General features: G+C 40.6%; 1 protein-coding gene across 1 annotated transcript in view; it reads left to right on the top strand.

Moving 5' to 3' along the window:
- Nucleotides 1–13,919, top strand: part of LOC149250918 (ketol-acid reductoisomerase) — a 112,481-nt gene that overhangs the window by 15,671 nt on the left and 82,891 nt on the right. The window contains exon 3 of the mRNA XM_089459275.1: nt 5,991–6,056. Within this exon, the coding sequence (XP_089315401.1) occupies nt 5,991–6,056 (66 nt within the window). The remainder of the gene's footprint in view (nt 1–5,990; nt 6,057–13,919) is intronic.

The raw sequence follows: 13,919 nt of genomic DNA, 5'->3' as shown, positions 1-13,919 counted from the left end.
ACCCCTATTTTACAACTCAACATCAAATTAGATTAAACAGTTAATTAATTTGGGTCGCAAGCCCACAACTTTGGGTCAAAGTCCTAAACACTTGGGTACTTCTCCCAACCAACTTACTTTTCGTGGGTTTTCTCCACTCGGAAATACCTTTCGAGCTACCCAATTTTCAACACTCCCTCTTGTGAGGAAGGTATTTCCATCGCACCTTGAAATCTCCAGCTCCATGACTTTCCTTACATACCAATGATTGTCCTTGCATCAATCATGACTTTCCCTTGCATGGCCATGACTGTCCTCGCATGTGCCACATCTTCTTTTGTACTTGGCCAAGCTTTATCTTGCATGGTGCATGAGTGTTCTCACATGGAACATGACTTTTCCTTGCACCACCATGAGTGTTCTCACATGGTCCATGATTGTCCTTGCATGGGCTGAAAACTCTTCCTACTTGAACCTGAAGATTCAAACTTCCATTGGGTGGTTGACATTCCTTTGCAGTCTCCCTCTAAGCCTACACAACCTCCATTGGCTCACTCTGCTTTTCCTCCCAGAAAGTGCTACTACTGAACTTTTGTCCTTCCAAAGTTAATCTCCTGTTGCGGTCGAACATTGGGTCTAATCAACTCTAAACCATCTCAACTCAACTCTTCATGAGTCTTCATCCTCCTGGGTCAAATACCTCATGTGCACATGGCTCCTCTACCAGATGTGCAAATCTGCAACCCAATGAAGATACAATCACGCTCAACCTACCATCACTACCTCGTCCATGGCCAAGGCACCTTATCTGTTGAACATACTGCTCCATGTCTAGCTGTTTCACAACTCCTTCTTAAGCTGCTTCCTGTGCACACTCTGATCCAACTGCCCATCAAAGTAGCTCTAATACCATGTTGAATTTTCTTTGTACCCCAAATTTGGTCTATGCCTAGCTTTGATCATAAACACACTGAAGGTACCCAAATAAAAGCACTTTGCACAATGGAAAATATAACAATAGTGAAATCAACAATAGTATACAAGAATATATGAGCCCAAATCTCGTTTCTCATTAGTCCATCAATAAGAAAAAACTAGGGCTCCCGTACCAGGGATCATGGCCCTTCATAAACCTTGATACAAACTAGTATACATAGTATACAGTAAAATACACAGTCTGTCCTTTGACTGATCTAGGGCTTGAGATTTGATCCTTTAGATCTTCAATCTGCCCAATAAATCAAATGCATACCTGAGCTAGTGCCTTCAGCTCAAGGTCCTTGGATTGTTGTTGTCCTTGGCAACCAGTCCTTTTGCAATCATGCTATAGCTTCCCGTTCTGCTAGATCCACTTCTTCAAATAACGAATCTAACTTTCTTCTTGTAGATCTGACCCTCCAACACTCAGATTTGACTTTCTTCTTGCAGATCTGACCTTCCAACACTCAGATTTGACTTTCTTCTTGTAGATCTGACCTTCCAGCACTCAAATATGACTTTCTTCTTGCAGATCTGACCTTCCAACACTTAGATCCGACTTTCTTCTCGCAGATCTGACCTTCCAGCACTACGGCTAGATCCCTCTCCTTGGCCTCCTTCTCCCTTTTGGCAGCAACTCCTTTAGCTGACCAGATCATGGAGAAACTTGACCTCCTTGCTACTGTGGCTCCTCTAAGGCAGATCTGTAGCTAGGTCCTTTAGCCTCCCTCTCTCCACAAGTGAAAGTCCTTCTCCACTTGTGTGTCTAGGCCTCTCCTTTGGCCTCTTATTTATACTTTTGTGTGAGTGATCTTGGGGGTTTTCCTTGTCCATCAAGAAACCCCTATTTTACCACTCAACAAAAAATTAGATTAAACAATTAATTAACTTGGGTCTCAAGCCCACAACTTTGGGTCAAAGCCCAACCACATGGGTACTTTTCCCAACCAACTTACTTTTGGTGGGTTTTTGCTACACAGAAATACCTTCCAAGCTACCCAATTTTCAACGGTTGACGGGAAAACCTGTTTACACATTGAGGGATGCTCAAGAGCTTGCGGAGGCTCCTAGGAGCACATTTAGGGAGAGGAGGCCTCCGGAGAAGGACATTGTGCTAGGATTGGATGGACAAGTAGTCCTAGGTGGCTCTTCAGGCAATACCCCCCTCACTAAGAGGGAGTGTTGATGTTTGTAGCTCGGGCAAGTACTTCTGCACAAGCCTACATGTCTACATGCAAAAGTTGCCTAATACACTCTTAACCTTAGCAATTCCTTTAGTGACTAAAGTGATTTCTTTTATAAGACAAAAGTGATTTAATCTAATGAAATGCAAAGGTTTTTGCATTAGTGAATTAGATGAATCTCAATTGTTGATATCAAGTGATGTTGAGATCTAATCTCAACCATAAATCACTTTAGAGATTAGGGATGTGGATTCAGTCATAACTCAAGCATATAAAAGAAGGGCTAGGCTAAGGGAGAAGACGCACAAGACATAGAGTGAGCATAAGACATTGAGAGAAGGACATATTATGATTGGGTGGAGAAGGACATCCATTCTAGTGTGCTGGGTTCGAGGAAAAGTGCAAGGAATGATGAGGGAGATAAATCCAAATCAGTTGAGGAAGATCGAAGGACAGATCTTGGGCTTGATCAATTGGATAAATCAAGGTTTATTGTTGTATATGTAATTTCGTTAGAGGGCTATTTTCCTAGTAAGACAACCCGAGTAGGTTCTGAAGTTATTTTTAATGAAGGACTGTTTGATTGGGCAAAAATTTGTGTGTAATATGTGATTGAGATTGGTTGTCATTTTGCTTCTGTTGTTTAGTTTTGTTAAGATCCCAATTGTGCTTTTATTAAGTAGATCTGTTATTTGCTAAGTAGTAAATTGCTAGGTTGCTCGGTTCAAGGAAATGTAACAATATGGCTACTCACATGTCTTCAATTCCTCTGACCACAAGAGGAATTGGAGTACCTAAGGTTTTATTCATTTAGTTAAGAGAAATTTATTGGAATCTAATATGGTAGAAACCATTGTTTACATTCATAGTAGTTATTGTCTTTTTGCTTGGAAAGACCCATGATATAGAGAAGATCCTTCTAAGAAATGGAATCAATTTACAAAATGATGCTATATGTGTGGATGTTGAGACCAACTAGATGGCCTTGTTGAGCTACTTACGTTTTCAAACCCGACAAATGAGCCATAACTTGAGAGTGACCAATGCTTGTAGAGCATCTTGACTAAGGATCTAGAGGATGTAAAACATAAAGACAATTTAACTGTTGGGATCATTAATTAGTGCGCAATCACTAATGATTAGTCTCTTGGGTAAATGCCAATATGCTATATACTTATCTATAAATCTAAAATTATGACTATAGTATTGAAGTATGAATCATTTAATCTAAAAGATTGAACCAATGTTCTTAAAATAGTAACTAGACTTTAAATCGATCAAGAGTTTGATTGGATGGGAACTACACTTGGAATTGGTCAAGGGTCTAATCGCATTAGAGCCAGAAACTGGTTCAAACTGACTGACCAATTAACTTACTAAAAAAAATTAAAAAATTAAAATACATATTGATGTACTTCAATGTAAACCCAAGGCATTGGACACTAAATATGCAATGTTTGCTAAAGTATATATCATGTGAGGGTGAATATAGCAAAATGGCTTTGAGTGCGATACACGTCTGAAACAACATATATTAATTTGAAACACAAGGTTTTAAATGTCCTAGAAAGTCTAAAAGAAATCAAGTTATGGTTTCCAGGCCACAAACAGTAACTACATATCAATGATCATCATGATCAATAGTCAAGCTCATCCCTGTTGTTAGGAATGGGATCTTTATCAACAATTACAGGATCACCCTTTGGCCCAGATGATCGATCATCAAATTCATCCCCATCGTTGGGAATGTGATCTTCATTAACAATTATAAGATCACCCTTTGGCTCAGACTCCTCCTCTATTGGCATGTTAGGGACATTTGTAGTTGTACTAGTGGATCATCATCCAATTCCATCACTGTAAGTCATCATCATTAAATTATGTTGGTTGAATTTTCTCCACCCATTTTGAGGAGGAATCAATATCATCCAAGACATTGGGATCTATAATAGGTCTTTGTTTAGCAACTAGTTGCACCTTAGTCAAAGCTTTTACTTCATGAAGACAAGACCATTGAACTCGTTAACAGTAAACACTAGTTTTGCCTTCGTAAATCTGAGTGTTACTTTCTAGCAGATGTTCATGGATACATTATAGGATGCACTGCTTGGTTAGCCATTTTTTGTGAGATTGATGTTTTGTGACTACCCTAGTCGTATGGGTATCTTGTTGTAGAGCGTTGTTCTAGCCTTACCTTGTTCTAGAGTTGTATTGTATGAGTTTTGTAGGGTAGTCAGAGATAACTTTATAGGGGGATAACACTTCTTGTGTTGTTATTAGTAGGTTTTTCAATTCAGGCTTCCAGTATTCTATTTATTAGAGTTTTACCCCACCCTTCAGATTTTCATGCAGACTTCATAGAATGCATGGGGGATGCAGTTCTTCAAATGGGTACTTTTAGATTTTCAAGATGCACGATCTTGGAAAATTTATATTTTTAGAAATCTTGCCTTTCTTGAAAACTGAAAGTGGATTTGGATACCCATTGGAGAGATAAACAAGGAGTTATGTTTTTGTGAAATTCTAGCATGTTTAGGTCTTGGTCAAAGTCAAGGTCTAAAAATATAAATTTTCTATTTTTTGAGACAATAAGGTTTTTGAAGACCTAATGTCAAGTACAATTTGGGGGTGAGATTTGGTGGCACTAAAAAATTGTCAAGTTTTGCTCTATTGTTAGCAATGAGATTTTTTGGGATTTGGTGCTACTTTTGGAGATGTAGAATTGCATATAGCACGTGGCTCAAATTTTAGTCCATTTTGAGAAGTTTGGTTTTTGGTCAAATTGACAGGGTTTAGATAATTTTGGAGCATTGCCACCACTGCCTACACCTACTTGGGAGTCTAGTTTTTAGGGCCTAGATTTGGGTTGAGGAAGACACTCCAACCTTGGATCAACAAAGGGGCATGAGTCCCTCACTCTCCTCGAGCAACAATGTTTCCAAAACCACTTCCAGGACATATCGTCCAAGATGGATTTCATGGATCATTCGGCTTTATGTTCTTTAAGGTTTAGTGGTGTGGGGGCCTGGCCTGCCTGATTTAGACTAGACTAGGCCAAGGGGAGTGTGGAGATCCTTATGATTCATTGTATCGTTAGGAGCAAAAGTATAGTGCTCCATGCCATTATCTAGTTAGAGTTTGCAACCCATCCTTTTCGGCTTGAGACCAATTTTAGATTGGTCTTGTTTTTGCATCAATTTGGTGTTTTGTTGACTCAATTGTTGGGAGGGACCATTACCATACCTTGCTTACTGCTCCTCAGAGGCCTTGGCATTGAACAGACCCATTATATGGTTTTAGAGGTCTCGAGGCTTATCTAGTCAGTTGGCATCTGGATGAATCACCTCTGTCCTTTCACATATTCTTTGAGTGCCCCTAGACATTTCTTAGTGAACAAGAAGGAGATGAATGGGATTATCAAAGATGACATATACAGGCAGTATATCTAGGTCACTTGGGAAAATTTAACTGGTGTTTTCAGTTTTAACAGTCTATTGGCTGTAGGTTAGTTTTAGAGTACAAAATCTGCTCACTATGATCTCATTTTTGACAAATGGCATATGGAAGAAACAAAGAGGATTAGAAAATCAAGGAGTCCAAAAGTGAACTTTGTTTGCTATTGTACTATCTAAATAACATTCTCAGAAAAAAGAGTATAGTTTTCCACTATTTTCCAAATAGCTTTTCTAAAATTTATTAGAATTTTATTCTTTTATGTTTGTATATTGGTAAGAGGTTAGAATTTCAGGCATCTTCAAATTCCATTTAGTTTTTCTTTGTCTAGGAGGAGGTATTCAAGTGTGTTATATTTTATTAACTTCTATATTTCCTATATGTTTTTGATTGCAGGGTCCAGCTCAAGCTCAAAATTTGAGGGATTCTTTGGCAGAGGCAAAATCAGGCATTGTAGTAAAGGTAAGGTACTTATTGAAGGGTAATAATAATGCGATTCTAATTATTAGAAGGTTTGATGTAAGTATAGATTAATATGTGTTTTCTCATACTATAACAAGGGACATAACACTTCATAATTGAAATGCTTTAGTAGAAGAAATGGCTAGTTTTTCCTTAAGTCATAAGTCTAGAATCTTATTTTTGTTGTGTTGAAGAATGTAACTAGTGTCGGTCTTCATAATTGTATTTGAGTCATGATGTAATGTATTTGTCAAAATATTTTTTTTTTTTTTATTATTATAAAAATTAACTTATTAAATCACGGGTTTCATGCTTGGGTCAATGGTTTATAGTTCAAAACCTTCATTGTAGGCTTCTAGGGTTTATGTCAAGTGTCCTTGTCCATGTCATAATGTAATAGACCCTTCTTGGGCACTGTCAATTAAGAAACAAATTTATTTTGATGTAAATTAGGTCTTCCAGGCCTCCTCCCCCAAGTCAGCCTCAAACTGGACAAGTCGGCCTAACTGAGGGGCAAAATATTTTTCCTTAAGTCATAAGTCTAGAATCTTATTTTTGTTGTGTTGAAGAATGTAACTAGTGTCGGTCTTCATAATTGTATTTGAGTCATGATGTAATGTATTTGTCAAAAGAAAGATTTTTTTTTTATTATTATAAAAATTGACTTATTAAATCATGGGTTTCATGCTTGGGTCAATGGTTTATAGTTCAAAACCTTCATTGTAGGCTTCTAGGGTTAATGTCAAGTGTCCTTGTCCATGTCGTAATGTAATAGACCCTTCTTGGGCACTGTCAATCAAGAAACAAATTTATTTTGATGTAAATTAGGTCTTCCAGCCTCCTCCTCCAAGTCGGCCTAACTGAGGGGCAAAATCTCCTATATAAAGGCAACAACTCAACCTCATTTGATACACTCACTCAACAAGTTCAATCTGCAACTTCTGGGACAAGAAAAAGTGCGAATTTCAAGGAACAAGAAGGAAAGGGCTAGCAAAGAAGAAGGACTTTGTCAGGCACAAGAAGTCGAAATTTTCTCTCTTTCTCTCACACGCGTGAAGCTGCTGAGTCGCTGGAGAGGCCGAAACTGCAGTTTTGAAGCTGGGCCGAAATTTTGGGTTGTTGCTGGGTTATAGCTGCTGGACAAGAAGAGACTATTGAAAGTTGCCGAATCATATTGGAAGGCTAACTTGGTGGAGGAGGAAGGTCATTTGGTCTGGGGTCTTGGTCTATCTCAACTTGAATTTGCTAGTGGAAGAGTTTGACTGGGTTTTCCCCTATAGAGGGGTTTTAGCCCTGGTTGAGAGCCTACATCTAGTGTCATTGATCTTCGTATTTTGTTTTCATGATTGCTTGATGAAACAAAGACAAAAGGAGAACATAAGAAAATAAAAACACAGATATCACAAGTAATTATCAATATAAGAAAATCTTTCTGCCTTTCCGATTTTCTAACATGTTGATGTATGTAATAATAGTAATAAATTGAATTCCTTGACTACATGCACTTAAATGTATATTCATTCTCAACTTGTCTATAGGTATGCCTTTGCTTCTCTAATTTTGTGGTGGTCCATTGTTAAATTGGCAACTAGGGCCAAACTTCATGTGGGTCATCTTATTCATGGCTAATAATATTTTTATTAGATTCCTCTCACCGAGAGGTGTAGGATTGATCTAAAGATCATTCGATTCCGATAAGTATTTATGGAGATATGAATTTATTTTGATTATGGAATTATTATCAAGCCGACCTACAACTCATGTAGGCTCAGAAGCCCAACAATCACATCTATTCAAACATCGTCAGTTGTGTATAAATATAAGAGGACTTTTCCTCATTTGCACTCACTCATCGCATCACATCTCTCTCTCTCTCTCCTGCGCAAAAAAGAGGGTCTTCTCTACTGCGCAGAAAAGAGTCTCTCTCTCACACGTGGAAGGAAGTTGCTGAAACTGAAGCTGCAACTGCAGATCCAAAGTTTGACTAGCGTGGACCATCAAACCTCCTCTTCTGAACTGCGTTGTAGGTTCATCTGAACCTCCTCTGAAGGCTGCAACTTTTGGTGGTGGAATCAAGCCGATCCGATGGTCGGTTTTTGAGATATTGACTGCCCTAATTTTGATGATGAAGCCACTAATGCTGATGCCGCTGATCTAGGGTTTGCTACTGTTGATATAAATCAGATTTATTGTACTATTTCTCTCTGCTGAATTATTGAAGATAAAAGAAGATTTGATCAAAGGGTTTCCCCACACATTGTGGGGTTTGTCCCTGGCCAGCCGCCACATCTTGTGTCTCTTGTCTTGGCTTGTTTTCTGTCATATGATTGCTAATCTGTGGAATATAATAAGAAAAAGAAGTAAACAGTTATAAGCATAGAACATACCATAATTTAACATGGTATCAGAGCTGAGGTGAAGACAAAGCCCGAGCAAGAGCAAGAGCAATCACCAAAGAGAAGATTGGCAAGGCTATCCTAAAAGAACTATGGGGTCCTGAACAATCTTTCCTGCCGAAGACAAGCTCCGTGAGAAATCTGACTATCACGGATGGAAGATGTCTATCGATCTAACCCTAGAAGATCAAGGAGTGTTGGACCATGTAAGAGGCAATATTGTTGAGCCTCCATCAAATGCATCCGCTGCTGCCTGGAGCAAATGGAAAAACGGAGAAGTTAAAACAAAGAAGATCATATGGGACTCTATCGACAAGCACTTGGTGGCCTACATCTCTGAACTGGACACCTCCAAGGAAATCTACAATAGACTGGTGAGTTTATTTAAAGTTAATGATGCAAATCAAGTTTTGTTTCTTAGAAATAAGCTAAGGGAAATCAAGAAGGGTAAAGATGAGAGTATGCAAGCATACTTCTTAAGAATCACTGAGATCAAGAATGATCTCCTATCTATTGGGGAGGCTATTACTGACAGGGAAATGGCACTCACGACTCTTGGAGGATTACCATTCGATTGGTACGTGTTCAGGACTACTCTTCTGAACAATAATGTAATTCCTGGTTTCGAGGAATTAATGGCTAGATGCATTCAAGAAGAAACAAGGGTAGAAGAGCAAGAAGTGCCCTGATAGAAAGGACTCACACCGAGACGATGATCAAAATCCTTTTGATGGCAATCAAAGGAATGACAAATTCAATAGCAAAGGTAAAAGGAGTGTTGGAAATCAAGGAAGAGGACAACCATTCAAGAAGGCTAGAAATTCCAGGATGTATTAAATGCACCTGACCTCAAAAAGACCCTGGTGTCCATTTCAGGCAATGGAAGACAAAGGTTACAAGGTAACCTTCAACGATGGCAAGGTACACATATGGAAAAATAATGTTAAAGATGCCTTTTCTCTTGGGTTTCGTGTTGATTCATTATATCAGGTCGATGGAAGTCCGCTAGGTGTCATGTCTTATGACACATCTCTTTAGTCCGAACTCTGGCATCGGAGGTTTGCCCACCTTCATTATAAAGCTCTACTCGGTGTAAGACAAATGGCGATAGGGATGCCCGAATTCCGAGTAGAGAAAGAAGGTGTATATCCAGGATGTGCCGAAGGAAAGCTCAAAAGGGGACCATTCCCTCAAGCCAAGCAAGACCTCCGATATATTACAGTTGGTTCACTCAGGCATATCTGAGGCTGGCATTAAGAGGGAGACTACTACACCACATACTCCTGAGCAGAATGGTGTGGCGGAAAGGAAGAACTGTACGATTGTGGAAGCTATCTCTATGGGTAGATGATGTAACAATGCCTGATGTGGAGGAACCCATGGATCCTATTTATCCACCTGAGCCTTCCTCTTCTAGGAAGAGGCCTTCATGGCTTAGGGGGATACTTGAAGATGCTCAAGGACATGCTGCACCCCAAGAAACCTTCCGTGAAAGTAAGAAACCTAACAGGTATCAGGGATACCTGACCATCATGAGCACGATAATACAAAATGAGCCTTCATCATTCTCAGATGCCGTCAAGCATCAAGTATGGAAGGATGCTATGACCGAAGAATATGAGTCTATTATGGAGAATGATGTCTGGGAAGTAGTTCCCAAACCCTAGGACAAGACAATTGTCACTTCTAAATGGCTTTACAAAGATAAAACATGCAGCACATGGAAGTACGGAAAAGTATAAGGCTCGTGGTTTCTCCCAGAAGGAAGGTATAGGCTATGATGTAATATTTGCACTTGTTTCCAGATATATGACCATCTGCTCGATCATAGCCCTTGCGGCTTCACAAGGATGGAACCTACATCAGATGGATGTCAAGACCGCGTTCTTGCATGGTTCGATCAAAGAAGAGGTCTACGTGGAGCAACCCGAAGGATTTGAGATTTATGATCGAAAATCTCATGTATGCAGGTTGAAGAAGGCTCTCTATGGGTTGAAGCAAGCACCCCGAGCATGGTATGAGAGGATAGATAGCTACTTGATGAAGTTGGGATTCACTAGGAGTGAAGTCGATCCTAACCTTTACTTTAAGGTTGAAGATGACAAGCCTCTCATACTGGTGCTGTATGTGATTGACCTCTTTCTAACAGGTGTAGACCCTCTCATTCACAAATGTAAGAGGGAGATGGCTTCTGAATTTGAAATGAAGGACCTAGGACAGATGCACTATTTCCTAGGACTTGAAGTGTGGCAGAAGCCAGGGGAAATTTTCCTATCTCAAGGAAAATATGTGGTGAAAATATTGGAAAGATTCGGTATGGTGGACTTCAAGCCTGTAACTACCCTGATGGAGCTTGACTTCAAGAAGTTAAGCGGTAGTGCTGCTGGACCTGTTTTACGAAATGTTATCGAGTATCGGCAACTCGTCGGAGCATTACTGTTCTTAGTGAACTCCCGTCCAGATATATGCTTCGCAGTCAACACGTTGAGTCAACATATGGTTGAACCCCACCACATACATTGGATTGGTGCCAAGAATCTGTTAAGATATCTTCGAGGCACAATCACTTATGGGTTAAGATACACTGCCGAAGATGTGAGACTACTTGGATACATTGATGTTGATTGGGCAGGCAATGTGGAGGACCATAAGAGCACTTCCGGGTGCTGTTTCTCCTTGGGATCTGCTTCGATATCCTGGATGAGCAGGAAGTAGAAGTCGGTGGCTTTGAGCACCGCTGAAACAGAGAATATTGCTACTAGCATGGCCTCCTGTGAGGCAGTCTGGTTACGAAATCCCTTCAGTGAGTTGCTTGGATTTACATTGGTACCACCGTGATCTTATGTGACAACCAGGGTGGGATTCGTTTGTCAAAGAATCCCATATTTCATGATAGCTCCAAGTATATCGATATCGGGTACCACTATATTCGAGATATGGTGCAAAGGGAGCTATCAAGCTCCAACATATCGGTACAGATGAATAGGTCGCCGACCAATGTTGCACGAAGCGGGAGCAAAGCGGAAGCACGGAAGCGGAAGCGGAAGCACGAAAGCGTCATTTTCCAAAAATCTAGGAAGCGAAGCGTCCGCGGAAGCGTCTGCTATATATATATATTTTTATATTTTTTTGCATTTATACTCAAAACAAACATCCCAAATACCAAATTAATTGTAGAAGACATGAAAACATGCATATTTTTGCATAAATCAAGATAGATATGGCATCCATGATTCCATTGTAGTTACTAGTATGTACAACAATCATCTATATTCTAGCTATAACAAACATACATCAAATTTTTAAGCATATTATAAAACATAAAACATTTAAGCATATTATAAAACATAAAACATAGAGCATATTATGATTTATCTAGCAAGTGAGCAACTGTCAACATTTGTCATGTCCAAAATTCAAATAATAATGTTTACAAAATATGTCACTTGGTCACCGCCAAGCCAAAAAGATTCAAAATTCAAATTCACAAGTCTACAAGTCCTCACCTTAACCTCACCCTAACCCACCCCCTTAAGGTTGAGTTAACTTAACTTTAAAAAAAAATAAAAAAAAAATTTGTTTTTTTCCCTTGGGCGCGCCCCTTTCCGCCGAAGCGTACGGAAGCGTGCGTGAAGCGCACGCTTCCTGCTCCGAAGCGCCACGCTTCGGCGGCCCGAAGCGCCGTACGAAGCGCGCTTCGGAGCCGGCGCTTCGGAAATTCCAGGAAGCGCAATTTTTTTTACGAATCGCGCTTCCTAATTTCCGAAGCGCGCTTCATACTGCGCTTCCGTACGGGGCGCGCTTGGAGCTTCGGAGCGGGGGGGGGGGGGGCGCTTCGTGCAACACTGTTGCCGACATTCTGACAAAGCCCTTAGGGAAAGTAAAATTCCTGACTTTTCGAGAACAACTTGGTGTTGTTCAAAGACTTTCCAATGAGGGTCCTGCATGTTGCATACATTGAGCTCTGGGAGCTCTGAGGGCTTGCGGTTCTTACTGGAGCAACATACGACCATAGGGTGACTCACCCTCCCCTGGTGGTGTGCACTGGAACAAGATGATTCGCTCTCTTATGGGACAAGATGATTCGATCTCTTGTGGAACAGGATGATTCACTCTCCTGTGTAGCAGGATTGATGTGTTCTCTTGTGAGGCCTGGATTGATGTGTTCTCCTATGAGGCCTGGATTGATGTGTTCTCCTATGAGGCCTGGATTGATGTGTTCTCCATGGCGATTGTAGCAGGATTGATGTGTTCTCCTATGAGGACGGGATTGATTAAGTTCTCTTGTCGAGGCATCCTACCCATGTAGTCTGGGACTCATGGGAAGTACCTCTCATCTGATCAATGAGCAGGGAAATGAAGTTAGGGACCATAGTAGTACCGATGGACGCATCACTGTATCTACCGTACTCCCTACGCTAGGATGACCTCCATTGATCTGGGATCAATGATACTGGTTTGGGACTAGTGGTAGGAGTTGTACCATATTATGACGATGACTTCGGGTCGGTTGAGACTGGTCTGGGACAAGTGGTACACTCTCTGAGACTGCGATACTGGTCTGGGACCAGTGGTAGGAGTGGTACCTACTATGAAGCCGACTTCGGGTCGGTTGAGACTGGTCTGGGACCAGTGGTACGCACTCTGAGACTGACTTTGAGTCAGTGGAGGATGATACTGGTCTGGGACCAGTGGAGTTGTACTCACTATGACGCTGACTTCGGGTTGGTTGAGACTGGTTTGGGACCAGTGGTACATACTTTGAGACTGACTTTGAGTCAGTATGATACATCCTCGATCATTTCTTCTTCTTCATAATTCGGACAAAAGAAGAGTAGAACAGAACAATGCAAGAGTAGAGCAGAACAGAGCAGAACAATACAGATCAGTACAGGGCAGAACAAGACAAAGCAGAACAGGCAGAATAGAGCAGAGCAGGGCAAGGGTCAGGCTGTACAGGGCAGTGCATTTGATGGATGAATAAGTAGCGACCGACAAATAGATTGCAGATGAAGTACTCCCTAGTTGAGAGGGAGCGTTAAATTGGCAACTAGGGCCAAACTTCATGTGGGTCATCTTATTCATGGCTAATAATATTTTTATTAGATTCCTCTCGTCGAGAGGTGTAGGATTGATCTAAAGATCATTTGATTTCGATAAGTATTTATGGAGATATGAATTTATTTTGATTATGGAATTATTATCAAGCCGACCTACAACTCATGTAGGCTCAGAAGCCCAACAGTCACATCTATTCAAACATCATCAGTTGTGTATAAATATAAGAGGACTTTTCCTCATTTGCACTCACTCATCTCATCACATCTCTCTCTCTCTCCTGCGCAGAAAAGAGGGTCTTCTCTACTGTGCAAAAAAGAGTCTCTCTCTCACACGTGGAAGGAAGCTGCTGAAACTGAAGCTGCAACTGCAGATCCAAAGTTTGACCAGCGTGGACCATCAAACCTCC

The sequence above is a fragment of the Pinus tabuliformis genome, chromosome 7 (assembly GCF_031772625.1).
Source record: "Pinus tabuliformis cultivar Carrire ecotype Pingquan chromosome 7, CPIR1, whole genome shotgun sequence".
NCBI classification, from domain to species: domain Eukaryota; kingdom Viridiplantae; phylum Streptophyta; class Pinopsida; order Pinales; family Pinaceae; genus Pinus; species Pinus tabuliformis.
Note: the sequence above shows the minus strand (reverse complement) of the source record. Positions and strands in the feature narration are given on the sequence as shown.